At 39.4% G+C, this 20,108-nt stretch overlaps 1 protein-coding gene across 1 annotated transcript in view; it reads right to left on the reverse strand.

Moving 5' to 3' along the window:
• Positions 1–4,772: 4,772 nt before the first annotated feature.
• The window catches only part of VAMP7 (vesicle associated membrane protein 7), a 58,415-nt gene continuing 43,079 nt past the window's right edge, over positions 4,773–20,108 (reverse strand). The window contains exons 7-8 of the mRNA XM_017873571.1: positions 9,025–9,117; positions 4,773–6,657 (exon numbers count right to left, since the gene is read on the reverse strand). Coding sequence (XP_017729060.1) covers positions 6,589–6,657; positions 9,025–9,117 — 162 coding nt within the window. The 3' untranslated portion in view covers positions 4,773–6,588. The remainder of the gene's footprint in view (positions 6,658–9,024; positions 9,118–20,108) is intronic.

Genomic DNA, 20,108 nt, shown 5'->3' on the forward strand with positions numbered 1-20,108 from the left:
GCTGAATGTGACAAAACCAGTGAGACACATTAAGGTATTTCTCCTTTTCTTGAACTGTCAGGTCAACTATAAAGCGATGAAGTCCATAGTACAATAGGATATCTGCTAAAGTAAAGTTATACCCTGTAAGGTAGACTTTATCTCCCAGGGACTTCTCCAGCAACGACAATTCTGTGGCCACCGCCATCTTCCGGCCGTAGCTCCTGGCAGAGGCCAAGGGGAGAGTTATTAAACAAATTATGGCAGGCCATTGTTCCGGACTGGGCTCCTGCACTAGGCCACAACAGACCAGGCCAAACTAGAATGGAGTCACTGATGCTAAATGCCACTCAACCAAACTGAAGCTTTAAGGAAGTAGATAAATCCCAAAACAGACCAGTGTTTCCTGAAAAAGAAGGGATTCCAGTCTACCTGAGTCAGCATAAGGAAATCCTCTCTGCTTTAACCCTTACCCAAAAAGTAACCTGACATTAACTGTGAACCCAAAATATCTGAGACAGGTCTCAGTGAATTTAGAAAGTTTATTTTGTCAAGGTTAAGGACACATCTGTGACACAGTCTCAGGAGGTTTAGATGAGATTTACCCAAGTTGGTCAGGGTAAAGCTTGCTTCATACATTTTAGGGAGACATAATACATCAATCGATACATGTAAGATTTACACTGGTTTGATCTGGAAAGGTGGAACAACTCAAGGGGTGGGGGCTTCCAGGTCATAGGTAGATTTTAAAATTTTCTGACTGGGAATTAGTTGAAAGAGTTGTTATCAGTAGAAAGGAATGTCTGGGTGGATAAGGCTTTATGGAGACCTAGGTTTTATTATGCAGATGAAGCCTTCAAGTAGCAGTCTTCAGAGAAAAAAAGATTATAAATGTTTCTTATCAGACCTAAGGTCTGTGTTGATGTTAATGCTGGAGGGCTATAATGAGGCATGTCCAACCCCCTCTTCCACAATGGTCTGAACTAGATTTTCAGGTTAACTCTGGAATCCCCTTGGCTGAGAGGAGCCCATTCAGGTTGTCGGAGGCCTTAGAATTTTACATTTGGTTTACATAACCAATCAGCTCTTATTTTCCATTGTTCTGTTTCCTTGTTTCCATCTTACAAAACTCACTGTTCTGCTATTGCCCAGTGGGAACTGAGACCAAATAAGAACTTCTGAATTCCATACTGAGACCAAAGAAGTACATTTACAATGATGACAGAGAGTAGTCATGGTGACAAGGCCCAAAATTTTGGTAAATTTCTAAACATTAATAGGCTGACCAAAAGTAGGGAGTTGCTAAATTTGGGCTTTAGAAGCCTCCCAATAAGTCCTTGTAAAGAACTACAACCTAACTTAGTATATAAACAAACTGAAAATCTGACTTAGAAATGTGTTTATAACCAATAGCTGAGGCTAAACCGATCACAGCTGCCAAGTGTCAGCCAATGGCAGGTGGCCAACTGTTCAAACTAGGTTCCATAAAGGCAAATCTAGGCTGCAACCAATGGAGCTGTCTCTGTATTTCACTTCTGTTTTCTGTATGTCACTTTCTTTTCTCTGGTTATAAATATAACCTGCAGATGTCATGTGGCAGAGCATTCTGAACCATTTTTGGTCCTGACTGCTGCCTGATTCTAGAATCTCAAACAAAAGCCAGTTAAGATCTGCAATCCTAGATGTGCTGTAATTTTGTCTTTTAACAGTTGGGTCCTGAAAAATGATGGCCTATTAAGCTGAAGTTAATTAAAACTCATTTAAGGTCATCATTGGTGTCACGCGCGTCCGTGTGAAGAGACCACCAAACAGGCTTTGTGTGAGAAACACGGCTGTTTATTTCACCTGGGTGCAGGTGGGCTGAGTCCGAAAAGATTCAGCCAAGGGAGATAGGGGTGGGGATGTTTTATAGGATTTGGGTGGGTAGTGGGAAATTACAGTCAAAGGGGATTGTTCTGTTGCAGGCAGAGGCAGAGGTCACAAGGTGCTCAGTTGGGGAGCTTTTGAGCCAGGAGAAGAATTTCACAAGGTTAATCGCTCAGTTAATGTAGGGGAGTAACAAGTCACAATGGTGGAATGTCATCAGTTAAAGCAGGAACCAGCCATTTTCACTTCTTTTATTTATTTATTTTTTAATCATACTTTAAGTTCTAGGGTATATGTGCACAACATGCAGGTTTGTTACATAAGTATACATGTGCCATGTTGGTGTGCTGCACCCATTAACTCATTTACATTAGGTATATCTCCTAATGCTATCCTCCCCGCTCCCCACACCCCATGACAGGCCCCGGTGTGTGATGTTCCCCTTCCTGTGTCTTTTTAAAGTTTTCTTTGTGCTTTTCTAAACTTGGAATGGGAATTTAAAAAGAAAAAACACAGTGTCAGCCTGTGCATGTTAGTTTTCTTATACAGAATATTGCCACGATTTTCTTTCTCTTTGGAAGAGATCTAGAAAGTCACAGCATTTTGGATTTAGATTGTTTGGGTTTAATAAAGAGCACAAACCCAAAATAATTTTGTACAGTGTATTCTGACCAGAAGAATGCTTTAACTTACCAAAATTGTCTTGATAAAGCAGTAGAGCCAATCCTATGAATGAGTCTAGAAGGAACTGGGCTATGCTAGACTGGCCCCATTGCTCTTGCCAGAAGCTGAGAATTTCGTAGAATCCCCTTACCCTAGATAGTTTTAGGGTTACTTTTTCTCAGTGAGATGAACTTACATGAGACTTGGAAAGCAGAACAAAAGTGGAGGTCAGTACCCTTCAAAGGACACAAAGATGCTTAGGTGCCTGGTGTGTCCCCGATTTTCCTCAATCTTTTCCATTCCACATCCAACTCATTCTGTGGACTGCTAGTCAACCAACTGGGGCTGCAAGCCTACTACTTGGTACTTGGCATCAGCGCTACCGAAGCTGTGGCACATGTCTCTCTTCACACACCAACTTTGGCAAGTGTATTAGTCTGCTCTCACACTACTGTACAGATACTACCCGAGACTGGGTAGTTAACAAAGGAACGAGGTTGGACTCACAGTTTCGCATGGCTGGGGAGGCCTCAGGAGACTTACGATCATGGTGGAAGGGGAAGCAGCCACCTTCTTCACAAGGTGTCAGGATAGAGTGAGTGTGTGAAGGAGGAACTGTCAAACACTTATAAAACCATCAGATCTCATGAGAACTCCCTCACTATCATGAGAATGACATGGAGGAAACTGCCTCCATGGTCCAATCACCTCCCACCAGGTCCCTCCCTCGACATGTGGGGATTACAGGGATTACAATTCAAGGTGAGATTTGGGTGGGGACACAGCAAAACCCTATCAGCAAGCAGACATACAGATTCTTAGGTTTTCCAGCAAGTTCTGACCTGTCTGCCTATGTCAATGCCTCAAGTGAAAGTGCTAGGACTGTTCTTCTGATCTTCTGGTACCTGCCTTCCAGACCTTCACTTCCCAGTTTGTCACACATTTGTGTAACCTTGAATTCTGTATTAAACTCTGTTTCCCGAACACTTGTCTTGGCTCTGCTGTCTTCACTGGATTCACGCTGATATACGCAGCAACCACAACCACTACTTCCACCCTGTTTATTATACTTGAGAAGACGGCATTGCAAGAAATAGACTTGCTTCTAACGTAGAACACTTTGGTAGGGTCTAGGGTGCTGCTGTTATAGTTGTTACATTCATTTCCATCAAGATACCCTGGGAAGCAACCCACTATCTTTGTCTATCTTGAGGCCAGAAAAGATAGATACCAACAGAGTCAAGCAAGAAGAAACCATTATCTAAAGGCATCTACATTCACTATTCAGGAAACTTTTGGACTGTGACACTACTTTTTTTTTTTTTTTTTTTTTTTTGAGACGGAGTCTCGCTCTGTCACCCAGGCTGGAGTACAGTGGCGCGATCTCGGCTCACTGCAAGCTCCGCCTCCCAGGTTCACGCCATTCTCCTGCCTCAGCCTCCCGAGTAGCTGGGACTACAGGCGCCCGCCACCTCGCCTGGCTAGTTTTTTGTATTTTTTAGTAGACGGGGTTTCACCGTGTTAGCCAGGATGGTCTCGATCTCCTGACCTCGTGATCCCTCCGTCTCGGCCTCCCAAAGTGCTGGGATTACAGGCTTGAGCCACCGCCCCTGGCCTTTGCCACGGGTTTGAAGAGAAATAGTTGGTGTCACTTCTTCCTTTATTCATAACCAAATAAATAACCATCTTTTATTTTTCTCTAAGTGTGTTTTAGAGAATGCATACTTCAGTTGAAATCTGGATAAAGCCAAGGGAGAACTTAAATAGGCTGTTTTTAAGTTACTGCAGCCCGTAACAAAGACATATTCTATACCTGACTTTAGCCACCTTACGTTCAGAGGTCCCAAGTGACTGATTATTTTGTTGTGACCTGTCTATTTGTATATTTGATTTGTGCCTGTTTTTCTTTTATTTCTGTTTAGGTAACCCTGTTTGCTATAATGAATTATTCCCTCCCACCATTACGCCTTCCCTTTGAGTCTCTTTCAGAACCAGTCATTTCACTTTAGATAGAAAGACTTTTCAGAATTGTGCTAAATTGGATGACAATCCCTGGGGTTCTTTTTCAGATCTATCTAAATCATGGGCTCACGACAATCGCTGTGAAGGCTGTGTGATCATTTCAGAACCTTTCATTGGTTTCAGTCTCCAGGTAACACTTTTTAATATATTTTCGGCATAAGTAAAATACTTTTGTTCTGTACACAATGGCAAATGTCATCAGAAGAAATTAGGTTCCGGAAAGAACTTCTAAAACAAGCAAATCATTGTATTACTCTTAAATTTTATTAACGTCTTCAGTTTGTGCGTCATTTAAAACGAGACATGTGCTTTAAAAAGCATTCTTATACATAAATAGACCAAGGAACAGTTAGGTTATTGATCCCTAAAACATGCACATCAATTTTATTCAGGTGTGTATAAGAAAGGGAAATAAGCTTGAAACCTTTTCTTTGGATTAAAACATTTGGAAATTATTCAGGAATGCCAAATGTTTTCTGGAACAGATGTATTTTCCAATAGGAAATGCTGATGCAATTAAGAGGCATTGATAAAGAAGACTGGAGAAACATTTGTGCTATGCTAGATAAACAAGAAAAGAGTTCAAGTGGGCCTAAGATATATGTCAAATAAATGAATCAGATAGCATGAATTGAAAGGTTTGGATGGAAGAACAGGTACCATGGGCTAGATTATGGGACACATATATGTTCAAGGCACATGACTAGGCTAAACAGGTGGCTAGATTCTACAGACTAATTTGTTCATTCATTGAGAAAGTGTAAAATGTAATATAATTTCAATTTAATGGCACTTATTGATAAATAAATGCAATTGGATCTAGGGTAGAAAAATGTCTTCCTTTCAGATACACACCAGAAATGCATACTAGATAAAAGATGCCAGTAGCGATATGATTACAGTCCAATTTTCTTACACTGCAGTTAAATGGTTGTTAAACTGTTTTGTATTAATTCTATATGTCATACTGTCTATTCTCTTTCAAGTTTCACAAAAGAATTCATCAAAACTAGGCAGATTTAAGAATTTATTAAACCACAAAGAATGCTCAAATTATCATTCAACAGGAGTCAAGCCCAAACCCTAGAGTTGACTGCTGACCGTATTCGGTTTGGCCTTTTCCCAGAATGGAAACACTTTTCCCACACTACCTCCCCTTTGCACAGCTAAAATGCTAGCACATCCATTGTGGTTCCCTTCTTTTTCTTTGGCAAGTCAGAGGAATCTACCTCCCCACTCCCTCTACTACATATTCTATTAGTGACATGATTTCCCTAAATATTCACAGAAGGAGGAGGAACACATTTAAAAAACTGCAACCTTCAACAATATTTAAACCTTCATCTTCTCAAATCAACTGCAATGGGAAAACAGAAGATATCAAGCTATCCACTGTATTGTGAATGATCAGCACACTGAACTTTATTCCTGAAAGGGAGTATTAGGAGAACAAGGATAATTCTGTGTGCTTCTAATGGGCTAGCAAAATGCTCCCCATCTGAACATTTCTAACTGAAATAAGAATGTTTCATACTTTGTCTGAGCTCTTAGAAGCAAGCAGCACCAACGTCATTACAATTCCCCAAATCACAACTATTATCCATTTATATTGTTTTGAAGCACCTAAAACTTCTCAATAACAAAAGACATTAAGATGAGATGTTAGCAATACTGTCTCTTGAATACTTTTGTGTGCACATACAAAATTCCTCCACAGTTTTAGTAGATAGCTCATAAGACTAGTCGCGACAGCTTGGTGCAATTAAAAACAAAAATGTTGCTCTAAATAGATGACACTAGTAAACAAACCAAAGAAATAAACAAAGGCCTTTTTAAGGCTACTGCTGCAATGAATGGTTCGATCTGAAGTTCACGGGAATAAACTGGCTGATAAGACAAAGATAAACCTGGAGGCATGGAACAAGATTTTAAAAAGTGAGAAGAGGGTTGAAGAGACTGGCAGATACCATCTGTCAGTATGTGAAAGGCTTGAGTCACATGGATTGCTTTTAACTCCTTGTTCTCTCATATCCACGGTTAATGATAACTTTTTCTTTCTTATTTATTCACACAGCTTGGCCATGTAAATCCACCACAGAGAGGTGAGACAATGATATAGATGAACACCTGGAGGGAGGAGGAGGGCAATTTAATTTTCTTGAATCCATCATGTTATTCTAAATAATATATATAGGAAAGTAGAACCTTATTAAGAAATGCTTCTGATTCCATTAGAGTAGCAGTTATGTAGCAATGGAACACACTAATCAAGTATTTTCCAAGACAGAAGTGTAGTTAAAATGGTCCTTTTTGCTGGCCAGGCGCAGTGGCTCAAGCCTGTAATCCCAGCACTTTGGGAGGCCGAGACGGGCAGATCACGAGGTCAGGAGATCGAGACCATCCTGGCTAACACAGTGAAACCCCGTCTCTACTAAAAAATACAAAAAACTAGCCGGGCGAGGTGGCGGACGCCTGTAGTCCCAGCTACTCGGGAGGCTGAGGCAGGAGAATGGTGTGAACCCGGAAGGTGGAGCTTGCAGTGAGCTGAGATCCGGCCACTGCACTCCAGCCTGGGCGGCAGAGCGAGACTCGGTCTCAAAAAAAAAATTGTCCTTTTTGGTATAACTCACACCCACTTGAATTCTAGTGTTTCCTTCAGTGGGAGAGAAAGCAGTGGGGTTGTTGCTCTTCACTGGTAACTCAGCAGAATCAAGGCTAAATGAGCAACTCTCACTGATGTGTGATTAACAAGTCATAAAAAAAATCACAAATCAGCATAATTCTCCTGAACTATGCTTTCATTAATTATATTTTTAGGTTTTACACATGAACTTAATTTGTGATTGATACAAGAATATATTTTAAAAGCCTGAGTAGAAGGCTTTCATCTACATCACTTACGGGAAAGAATACCGCTATGAACTGTTCAGTGGATAGTGACACAATAATTACGATGACCAAAACAAAGAAAAGCAGATGATGTAAGTAACACTGCAAAAACACTGGTGCTATTACAGATGTGTTTGCTTTTTAATTTTAGATTATAATTTTAAATGATAAAACAGTCACTACTTGTTCACATTATTATATTACAAAAAAACAGATTTTAAACATTAGGTTCACTGCATTAGTCACTTTATTTTGCTTTAGTTTTATTTTTTATTTTTGTAGAGATAGGGTGTCACTATGTTGACCAGGATGGCTTCAAACTCCTGGCCTCAAGCAATCCTCCCGCCTCAGCTTCCCAAAGTTCTGGGATTACAGGAATAAGCCACTATGCCTGGCTTTATTTTGCTTTAAATTGCAACTTCTTGAGAACTTTAAGCGACTGATTTCATTACTTGCAAGCTTGGAAAAGGATGCATTTATGAATTGCATACCCTTTGCTCCAAAAGTGAGCAAAGCATTTGCCTTGTAGGGAACTGTAAATATGGTCAGGGTTGGGGGGCAGATTACAGCAGATTCTGTTTGTTAATGAACAGGTTGAACTTCTGACATCATATTCACACATACACAAGAAACAAATGTAAAGTTTACCAACTTGATGTAAAGTTGACTATTTGTCACAGCTGTAATATAAAGATTTTTCAAGCTGAAGTACATCTCGTTAGGTGACAACACCTTTTGGCAAAGATTGATATTGCATTTAGAGCTGTGCTCTGCATGTAGTAAGTCATCAGTAAAGATATTCTGAATTTAACAAAAATTCAGCTGCACAAATCAACCTAAAATCCCAGACCAAACAATAAGAAGCTAAGCTCAGGAGACTAAAATGTGATGTTAGAAAGAGAAGCCTGAGCAAGGAACCATTTAAGGCCATGACAATTACTTCCAGTATAAAATCTACAGATCTATGACTGCTCTTCTCTTTTAGATAAATCCAACTGTCTAAGGCAGAGGACCCTTAAACTGTGGTCGAGGAGATGCAGGGTCAGAGGTATCTGCTTGGAGGTAACTTTGGGCTTCTGGACATGACTGGAGGATGGGGAGGAAAGGCAACCTTATCTGACTATGAACAGGGTAAAGCACCCCCCCCCCACCCGTTAGCAATAGTTTTTAAAGTTGTGGTGTAGGACCTCTTTACACACTCAAAAATTACTGAGGATTTCAAAGAGTTCTTGTTTAAGGGGGATTATAATTATCAGCATTTGCCATATTAGAAATTAAAACTTTAAAAATACATAATTAATCTAAAAATAGAAACAACAAACCCATTACATATAAACAGAAACGTCTTTATTTAAAATAACTACATTTCTGTGATGTCAGTTTTATATGTCTCTTTATATATAGTAATTCTCAATAGGAAGGAGGGGTTTAAGTACAGATATTTCCTATGTGACTTCCTAGGAAAGCCACCGCCTGGTCATGTGTTTCACTATTAAAAGACCTATGTAGCTCATTTCAGAGTGTTAATCATCGAGAGAGAATTCTAGTACCTAATTTCTTAGAGACTGAAAAATACAGCCGTACACTAAAAGGACAAAAACTTACAATTGATACGATGATGATAATGATCGTGAGCTTGAGGTTCTTCATACACATGGCTCGAGCGAGATTTCTGCTGGTAGTTTTGAAGGTGACAGACTAGAAAAGAGACAAGACTTGTTTAACCCCTGGCACTGACTACATGAATGATTTGCAAGAACAACCTGCGAACATTTTACTTCCATTAATTCTGTTTAAGTCCAATGATCTCTCTTTACAAGTAGAGACCGGCCATTCATACTCAATAGCTGCCAAAAGCAAGACTCTGCCAGGCCTATCACAAGCAGTATGAGCCCAGTTAAAAGGCTTCCCTCTTTTTTCTTCTCCACTGCAGCAATGCACATGATGTTGAGCACCAGAAGTGGTTCTTCCCCTAGTGGAAAAGCATTTTCCTCTCTATACTTCCAATAAGAAAGGCTCCTTTAAAGCCAGCTGACTGCAAGCACATTTGCCTATTCTGCCCAGTATAATTCTGGGGCTTTGAGCCATAAAAACCTGTTTGATTTCCGTAGGAAGATATGTATTTACTTTTGTGAGGGCCAAAACCCATAGAACATCATTCCTTCTGCTATCCATTTTCTTTTGCCTCATCAATTTCTCAGTATCTACCGAACGATTCCCACCAGGATATAAGGAGTTTAAAACAAAAAGGCAACCAATCAACCAACCAACAAAACTCCCTAATAATCCAGCAATTCCACTCTGGGTATGTACCCAACAGATTTATGCACAAATTCACCAAAAGACATATACAAAAATGTTCTGGACAGCACTACGTTTCATACCTTAAACTGGAAACCACCCAAGTGCCCATCAACTGTACAATGCATAAATAAATTGTAGGAGAGTCATAACATGGTATACAATACAGCAATGACAATTCACAATCTACTACTACATTTACACAATTTACCACAGATGAATCTCATAAACATCATTTTGAGCAATAGAAACTTGACAAAAACAGAGTACCTGCTATATTTTATTATTTACTTTGAGACAGGGTCTTGCTCTGTCACCCCAGCTGGAGTGCCGTGGCACAATTACGACTCACTGCAGCTTCGACCTCCTGGGCTCCAACGATCCTCCCACCTCAGCCTCCCAAGTAGCTGGGACTATAGGTGTGTGCCACCACTCTAGGCCCCTGCTGTATTTTATTAATCTATGTGGGAGAAATCAAGACAGTGGCCACCTTTGGAGGGGAGTAGTGACTAAAAGAAGGCAAAAGGGAGCTTCTGGGGTACTGTTCATGCTGTAGTTCTTAATCTGGGTGTTGGTTCTACATGGTATGTTTGCTTTGTGAAAATACAAGTTGTATGCTCACAGTTGACGCACTTATGTATATCATACTTCAACATACTGGTTTTAAAAAAAAACACTCCCTTAACCATAGATTAATCTCCAACCACATACTCCACAAAGTCTCTGCGGTAGAACAACTGACAGGGGCACCGGCCTTTGGGTTTCACTTGATGAAGAGTGCACAGGATGCCACCTGGAGGCACAGACCAAAACTGATTACATCTAGAGCTAAATATATATGTTGAATAGAATATACATATGGACAAGAACTTTTGAGAAGAAATAGTGCTTAAAGTGTGGAGACAAAAAAAGCAATGGGGGCAAACAGTCCTTAATGGAACTAAGTTAATATGGGAAACAAGATAGAATAATAGTAATAAAAAATGTCTAATAAGTATCCTCAGATACAAGACATAATTGCACTAATTTCACACAAAGTCATCAGAGGACATAAAAAAATCAGATAACATAAGACAATATTCCAAAAACTGCATTTTAATAAAATGACTGGCATAATTTTTTAAAAGCAGAACATAAATGAGCAAAAGCAGCTTCTGCAGTAGCAATTCAAAAAAATTGCTCTGAAAACAGAGCAAAATGTCTAGGTTGTAAATCATGAAAGAAGATGTAAGATACATGGAAAAATGATCAAGCAAATCCAGGATCAATTTATAAAATCAACAGATATTTAACATGTGCTTATTATGTGCCTGGTACTGATTCAGGCACCTATTAGCAGTCACAGGAGAGAATACAACCAAAAGAGAAAGATCAATAATCAAAGGACTGACTGAAGAAAATATCCCCCAAATAAGAAATACTTGAATCTTCAGACTAAAAGGACCTACCTACCATGTGGCAAGAATATTGAAAAAAGGCAAATGTTACACTTTTAGTAACATTTCAGAACTTCAAGCTTATGTTTCTACTCTAATTTTATTTTTTTCTGCCTTGAAGTATAATTGGCAAATAAAAATGGTATATATTCAAGGTATACAATGTGATATTCTCATACATGTATACACCATGAAATGATTACCACAATCAAGCTAAGTAAAATATCCATCACCTCATATAGTTACTTGTTTGGGTGTGTGGTGAGAATGCTTAAGATCTATTCTTATAGCATATTTCAAATATTCAATACATTATTATTAACTATAGTTGCCATGCTGTATGTCCAATATCCAGAACTTATTCATCTTATAACTGTAAGCTTATACACTTTGACCAACATCTCTCCATGTCTCCCACCCCCTGGCAACCACTGTTCTCTCTCTGCTTTTCTGAAATCAACATTTTTCTTAGATCCCATATATAAGTGAAATCATACAGTATTTGTCCATCTGTATCTGGTATATTTCACTTAATATAATGTCTTCTGGTTTCATCCACATTTTAGAATTGTTTTTTCTATTCTGTGAAAAATGCCATTGGAATTTCAATAGGGATTGTGTTGAATCTGTGTATTGCTTTGGGCAGTATGAACATTTTAATAATATTGATTCAAACATAGAATATCTTTCCATTGATTTGTGTCTTCTTCAATTTCTTTCATCAGTGTGCACATTTTTTTACATCCTTGGTTAAAATATATTCATATTTTACTCTTTTTGATGCTATGGGATTTAAAAAAAATTTATTTTATTTTTTTGAGATGGAGGTCACCCCTCTGTAACCCAGCCTGGAGTGCAGTGGTATGATCATAGCTCTCTGCAGCTCTGAATTCCTGGGTTCAAGCAATTCTCCATCTTCAGCCTCCCAAGTAGCTAGGACTACAGGCGCACCCCACCATACCTAATTTTTTTTTTTTTTTTTGGTTTTGTAGAGATAAGGTCTCACTTTGTTGCCCAGGCTGGTCTTGAACTTCTGGATTTTAGAGATCTTTTGGCTTTGGTCTCCCGACATATTAGGATTATAGGTACGAGCCACCATGCACAGCCTTGATTTATTTTTCTAATAGATTGTAATCTAGATAGTAACAATGTGATTTAGGGTGGGGGAAAAGACACTCCAGAAAAAAATAACTATGTGATTTAGGAGGTTGTGGATCACAGCCAGTGGAGCTGGAGATTGAGATCAAGCCAGAGGGCAGTCAGTCAATAATGCCTACATAATAAAACCCCAATAAAAACTCTGAACACTAAGGCTTGGGTAAGCTTCCCTATTGGGCAATGCTCTGTACATTTTGTCACACATTGATGCCAAGAGATTAATGTGTCCTGACTCCATGGGAAGAGGACAACAGAAGCTCTACATTTGGTATCTTCCCAAACTCCACCCTATGCACTTTTTCCCTTGGCTGGTCTTACTATGTAAAATTTGCCTGTAATAAACCATAACTGTGAGTATAACAGTGTTCATGGAGTATTATAAATCCTTCTAATGAACTATCAAATCTGAGGGTGGTTTGGGGAATCCCCAAACTTGCAGTTGGTGTCATAAGTGAGGGTGGACTTGAGTAAACTGTATAGTTGTTCATGCCATGGCTCCATCATGAGTGGATGGCTTGACTGAGATCCTGTTGCTCTGTCCCTCTGTGTTGCCAATCAATTTAGCCTTGAGACCTCATTAAGTTCTTTAAGCCACAGTACCTTTTTTACCTCTTTCCATCCAACATGGGACAAGAATATCTGGGAATAAGCCTCCCCAGTGACATGGGATACACTTCCATCTAAAATGCTAATCATCAATGCTTTCAGAAGAGAAAATTTTGATCAAAAGGGGAAATGAGAAAAGAAAACAGCTCAGAGCAGCCTGAGCTATGTGAGGTATATAAAATTTATCAGGCCCAGAAGACATGAGTATGGGGACTTCAGTCACACCCCCCACACAATGCCCAGAGGGGCAACTGTTTAAAGGCATTGTGTTGCTGACTAGCTCCCTCAACCATTATCTTCATGTTCCTGGAATCTGTGATAAAAAGGACAATGTATAGCCAATCCATAGCTTATGTTATTTTAATGTAAATTCTTGGTAAACAAATTAGATACTGCCTCTCCTTTTTTCCTTTAAAAACCTACTTGTAACGGCTGCTAATTAGAACACATATTCAGAGCAACTTGAATCTATGGTTCTGGGTTGCAGTCCTCAAACTTGGCCCAAATAAAAAACGTGTAAGCTATATAGTTGTTGAACTTCTTAAGATGCCTAAACTCTTCATGCACTGAAATGCGGCAATATTCAGAGAATTTTGAGAGAAAATGATCTTAACCCTAGACTTCTACACCAGTCAAAACATTGTTCAAATATGAGACCAAACTAACGCTTTTGTTCTTGAAGGGATTATCACCCACAAACTCATATGAAGAAAATGTGTGAGGATATACTACGAAGACTAATTCACAATACATAATTCAAGAAAGAGGAAGATAATGTAGATGAGAAAAAGCAGTGAGGAATGAAACTAATAAAGCCGAACATAGTTGTGTGATTCAACAGGTTGTAATGGAGATTCCTCCACCATCCTCAGGTCAACACCTGAACACTGACAAACCACCTGTTTAAAACAAGTTCACCTACAAAGAACAATTGTTAGATGTTGCCCTAAGATATGCCCGTGTCCTAATCCCTGTGAATGTGACACATGTGATATTATCTGGAAAAAGGGTCTTTACAGATGTGATTATGTCAAGAATCTTGAGATGAAGAGCATATCCTGGATTATACATATGAGCCCTAAATGACATCACAAATGTCTCTATAGAAGGAAAGTAGATGGAGACTTGACACACATGCAAAGGAGAAGGTAATGTGAACATGGAGCCAGAGACTACAATGATACAGCCACAAGTCAAGAAATACTGGCAGCTACCTGAAGTTGGAAGAGGCACGGAACAGATGCTCTCCTAGAGCCTCTGGAAGGAGTGTAGCTCTGCTAACACCTTAATTTCAGCCCAGTTAAACTAATTTTGAACTTCTGAAATCCAGTAGTGGGAGAAAATAAATTTTTGTTGTTTTAAGCCACCAGATTTGTGATAATTTGTGATAGCGGCCACAGAAAGCTAATAACCATATATAAAAGTTGAAAACCAAATATAAAAGACACTCTTAAAACCAGCCAAAGGGGGCCAGGTGTGGTGGCTCATGCCTATATTTCCAGCACTTTGGGAAGCCAAGGTGGGAGGATCACTTGAGCCTGGGAGTTTGAGACCAGCCAGAGCAACATAGGGAGACCCCTGTCTCTAAGAAAAATTTAAAAAATTAGCTAAGTGTGATGGCGTATGCCTGTGGTCCTACTTGGGAGGCTGAGGCAAGGCAGGAGGATCACTTGAGCCCGGGAGGTGGAGGCAGCAGTAAGCCATGATCATGCCCCTGCACTCCAGCCTGGGTGACAGAGAGAGACTCTGTCTTAAAAAAACAAAACTGGCCGGGCACGGTGGCTCAAGCCTGTAATCCCAGCACTTTGGGAGGCCGAGACAGGCGGATCACGAGGTCAGGAGATCGAGACCATCCTGGCCAACATGGTGAAACCCCGTCTCTACTAAAAAATACAAAGAACTAGCCGGGCGAGGTGGCGGGTGCCTGTACTCCCAGCTACTCCGGAGGCTGAGGCAGGAGACCCTGGAGGCGGACCTTGCAGTGAGCTGAGATCCGGCCACTGCACTCCAGCCTGGGCGACAGAGCGAGACTCTGTCTGAAAACAAAAAAACAAGAAACAAAAAAAAAACAACAACCATACACATAAACCAACAACAGCCAAAGGTGTGGTAAGAATCCATTATTTTTCAAAGTAAGACTAAGGAGATGAGCATCTTCCCAAGAACATATGAAAGCCGAAGAAAATCGGAATGGCATTTTCTGAAGCACTAACAAAATTTTTTTTAAGTTGACATTGTGAAAAAACTAAAAACTATAAAAGTATATCTCAAAAATGATGCAACAGATTTTCAGACAAAGCTTAAGAGAATCGCTCATCAGGACAACATTGTAACAAACAATAAAAGAATTTCAGTTTGAAGCAACAAAAATCTACATGGAACACAGAACTGCAGAAACATAAAGAACAACAGAAAGATTGCCAGGCCTATCTCCTTTTATTGGTACTTCACGTTATCGCACTTCATGGATACTGGTGTTTTTTTGTTTTTGTTTTTTTTCAAATCAAAGTCTGTGGAAACCCCATGATGAGACTATCAGCACCATTTTCTGGTGTTTTTTTCTGCTTGGCCTGTACTTCTTGTTTCTTTTTATTATTATTATTATTATTATACTTTAAGTTCTGGGATACATGTGCAGAACATGCAGGTTTCTTATATAGGTATATATGTGCCATGGTGGTTTGCTGCACCCATCAACCCGTCATCTACATTAGATATTTCTCCTAATGCTCTCTCCCTCCCCTAGCCCCCGACTCCCCGACAGGCCCCGGTGTGTGATGTTGCCCTCCGTGTGTCCACGTGTTCTCACTGTTCAGCTCCCACTTATGAGTGAGGACATGCGGCAGCACCATTTTTCTAACAGCATGTGGTCACTTCATGTCTGCGTTTTGGTACTTCTTATAAGATTTCAAACTTTTCATTATTTTCATTCTATCTGTTATGACGATCTGTGACCTTTTGATGTTACTATTGTGATTGTTTTAGGGTGCCATAAACTGTGCCTATATAAGACGACGGAGCTAACTGATAAATGCTGTGTGTTCTAACTGGTCCACTGACCAGCTATTCTCTTCTCTCTCTCCGTCTCAGGCCTCCCTATTTGCCGAGACACAATATTGAAATTTGGCCAATTAATAACCTTACAATGGCATCTATGAATTCAAGTGAAAGGAAAAGTCACACATCCCTTGCTTTAAATCAAAAGATAAAAATAATTAAGCTTAGTGAGTAAGGCATGTTGAAAGCTGAGATGGGTCTAAAGTTAGGTGTCCTGTGACAAACAGTTAACCAAGTTGTGAATGCAAAGGAACAGTTCTTGAAGGAAATTAGGAGTGCTACTCTAGTGAACACACACATAAGAAAGCAAAACAGGCCGGGCACGGTGGCTCAAGCCTGTAATCCCAGCACTTTGGGAGGCCGAGACGGGCGGATCACGAGGTCAGGAGATCGAGACCATCCTGGCTAACACGGTGAAACCCCGTCTCTACTAAAAAAAAATACAAAAAACTAGCCGGGCGAGGTGGCGGGCGCCTGTAGTCCCAGCTACTCGGGAGGCTGAGGCAGGAGAATGGCGTAAACCCGGGAGGCGGAGCTTGCAGTGAGCTGAGATCCGGCCACTGCACTCCAGCCTGGGTGACAGATCGAGACTCCGTCTCAAAAAAAAAAACAAACAAAAAACAAACAAAACAAAAAAAAAGAAAGCAAAACAGCCTTACTGCTGACATGGAGAATGTTTCAGGGGTCTGGATAGAAGATTAAACCAGCCATAACATTTCCTTAGGCCAAAGCCTAATCCAGAGCAAGGCCCTAACTCTTCAAGTCTATGAAGACTGAGAGAGGCAAGGAAGGTGGAGAAGAAAAGTTTAAAGCTAGCAGAAGTTGGTTCATGAGGTTTAAGGAAAGAAGCCACCTCTATAACATGAAAGTACAAGGTGAAACAGCAAGTGCTGACAGAGAAGCCATAGTAAGTTATCCAGGAGACCTAGCTCAGATTGATAGAGGTGGCTATACTAAACAACAGATTGTTTTCAATGTAAACAAAACACCGTTCTTTTGGAAGAAGATGCCATCTAGGACTTTCATAGAGAGAAGCCAATACCTGGCTTCAAAGCTTCAAAGGATAAGCTGACTTTTATTAGGGACCAATGCAGCTGATGACTAAGCTGAAGCCAATGGTAATTTACCATTCTGAAAATCTAGGGCCCTTAAGAATTATGCTAAATCTACTCTGCCTGTGCTCTTGAAATGGAACAACAAACCTGGAAGATAGCACATCTGTTTACAGGATGGTGTACAGAAGATCTGTGGAGATCTGCTGCTCAAAAAGAAAAGATTCCTTTCAAAGTATTCCTGCTCATCGACAATGAACCTAGTCACTCAAGAGCTCTGATGGAGACGTATGAGGAGATAAATGTTGGTTTCATGCCTGTGTGAAAGGAAAATAAATCTTGGGGCCCCCAAATCACTAAGCTAAAGGGAAAAGTCAAGCTGGGAACTGCTTATGGCCAATCTGCCTCCCATTCTATTCAAAGTCACCTTTCTGCTCATTGAGATAAATGCGTACCTGATTGCCTCCTTTGGAGAGGTTCATCAGAAACTCAAAAGAATACAACCATTTGTCTCTTACCTATCTAAGACCTGGAAGCCCCTTCCCCACTTCGAGTCTTCCTGCCTTTGCTTCGAGTTGTCCCGCCTTTCCAGGCTGAACCAATGTTCATCTTGCATATGTTGACTGATGTCTCATGTCTCCCTAGAATGCATAAAACCAAACTGGGCTCTGACCACCTTGGGCACATGTTGTCAGGACTTCCTGGGGCTGTGTCACGGGTGTGCACTCTCAACTTTGGCAAAATAAACTTTCTAAATCGACTGAGACCTGTCTCAGACTTTCGGGGTTCACACCTGCTAATATAACATCCATTCTGCTGCCCATGAATCAAGGAGTGATTTCAACTTTCAAGTCTTATCATTTAAGAAAAACATTTAGTATAGCTGCCATAGATAATGATTCCTCTGATAGATCTGGGCAAAGTAAAGTGAAGACCTTCTACAAAGGATTCGTCATTCTAGATGCCATTAAAAACATTCATGATTCGTGGGAGGAAGTCAAAATAGAAACATTAACAGGTGTTTGCAAGAAGCTGACTACAACCCTCACAAATGATTTTGAGGGGTTCAAGACTTCAGTGGAGCAAGTAACTGCACATGTGGTAGAAACAGAAGAGAACTAGAATTAGAACTGGAGCCTGAAGACATGACTGAACTGCTGCAGTTTCTTATAAAACTTTAATGAATGAGGAAAATGAGATGGCAACTACTCATTGAGATGGCAACTACTCCTGGTGAAGATGCTGTGAACACTGTTGAAATGACAACAAAAATTTAGAAAATTACATCAACTCAGCTGTAGCAGGATTTGAGAGGACTGACTTCAATTCTGAAAGAAGTCCTATTGTCGGTAAATTGCTATCAAACAGCAACACATACTACAGAGAAATCTTTTGTGAAAGAGTCAATCAATGTGGTAAACTTTACTGTTGTCTTATTTTAAGAAATTGCCACAGCCACCACAACCTTCAGCAACCACCAGCCTGATCGATCAGTCAGTAGCCATTAACATCAAGGTGAGACCCTCCACCCAGCAAAAAAAAGATTAAGATTCACTGAAGGCTCAGGTGATTGTTAGCATTTTTTTTTTTAAGCAATAAAGTATTATGCTTAGTGAAATAAGCCAGACACAAAAGGGCAAATTTTGTATGATCCCACTTATATGACATATCTAGAATAGGCAAATTCACAGAGACAGAAAGTAGATTAGAGTTACCAGGGACTGAGAGTAAGGAGAATGGGGAGTTATTATTACTTAGTGGTTACAGAGTTTTTGTTAGGGGTGATAAAAGGTTTTGGAAACAGGTAGTAATGATGGTTACACAACATTGTGGATGTAATTAACACCACTGAATTGTGCACTTTAAAAAGGTTAAAATGGCAAAATTTTATGTTATACATATTTTACCACAATTTTAATAAAGTAATATACTAAATTCCACTGAAGTGTACCCTTTAAATGGGCAGTTTGTATGGTCTGTGAGTTATTTCTCAATAGAGGTGTTAAAAAACAAATAGAGATGGTTTTAAAAAAAAAATTTAAAAGTACCTGAGCAATCAAAATAAAAAAGAAGAGGATGGGGATGGAGCAAATAAAAAACAAAGAGCAAGATACTTACACCTAACTATCAAAATTTGCATTACATGTAAGTAGAATAAGCACGTCAATTATAAATACACTTCGTATACTCAAGAAGGTAGAGGAAAGTATGCACATGTTAAGGAGACACATGGAAGATATAAAAAAGATCCAAAACAAACTTGTAAAGATAAAACATACACAGGACAGAAACAACAGATTGCAAACTGCAGAAGAAAAGATAAGTAAACTTGAAGACATAGCAATAGAAACCATTAAAAAAAAAAAAATGAAACACAGTGGAAAGAAGACTGAAAAATGAACAAAGCATCAGTGAGCTGTGGGACAGCTTCAAGTGGCTTAATATAGATGTAACTGGAAGCGTAGAAAGAGCTAAAGATTTTCATAATTTCATAAAAACTACAACAAACTCAAAGCCAAAGAAACATAAAGAAATATATATCAAGGCATATATATTATAAAATTTCTTAAAACCAATGATAAAGAGAAAATCTTTAAAGCATCCAGAAGAAAAAAAAATACACTTTATGTATGTAAGAATGACAGCAGAATTCTTGTCAGAAACAATGTAAAAGACAGTGATGAACCACCGTTCATCAAGTATTAAAAGAAAAAAAAAAATCACTGACCTAGAATTCTATACTCAGTGAAAATATCTTTCAAAAGAAAAGGAAGTGAAATAAAAGCTTTTCAGACATATCAAACCTGAAATAATTCATTTCCAGTAGACCTACACACTTGAACTACAACGGAAGATTATATGTTAAATTACAGCATACAGGCAGAAAGAAAATAACATCAGATAGAAACTCGGCCTACACAAAAGAATTAAGAGCACTGAAATGGTAGATACATAGGTAAATAGAAGAGACTTCCCTTATTATTTAAATCTCTTTAAAAGATAACTCTTTAAACAAAAAAGTTAACAATGTATTCTGAAGTTTTTAATATATGTGTAAATAAAAATATGTCAACAATAG

This window comes from Rhinopithecus bieti, unplaced genomic scaffold, assembly GCF_001698545.2.
Source record: "Rhinopithecus bieti isolate Rb0 unplaced genomic scaffold, ASM169854v2 scaffold_8431, whole genome shotgun sequence".
Taxonomy (NCBI): domain Eukaryota; kingdom Metazoa; phylum Chordata; class Mammalia; order Primates; family Cercopithecidae; genus Rhinopithecus; species Rhinopithecus bieti.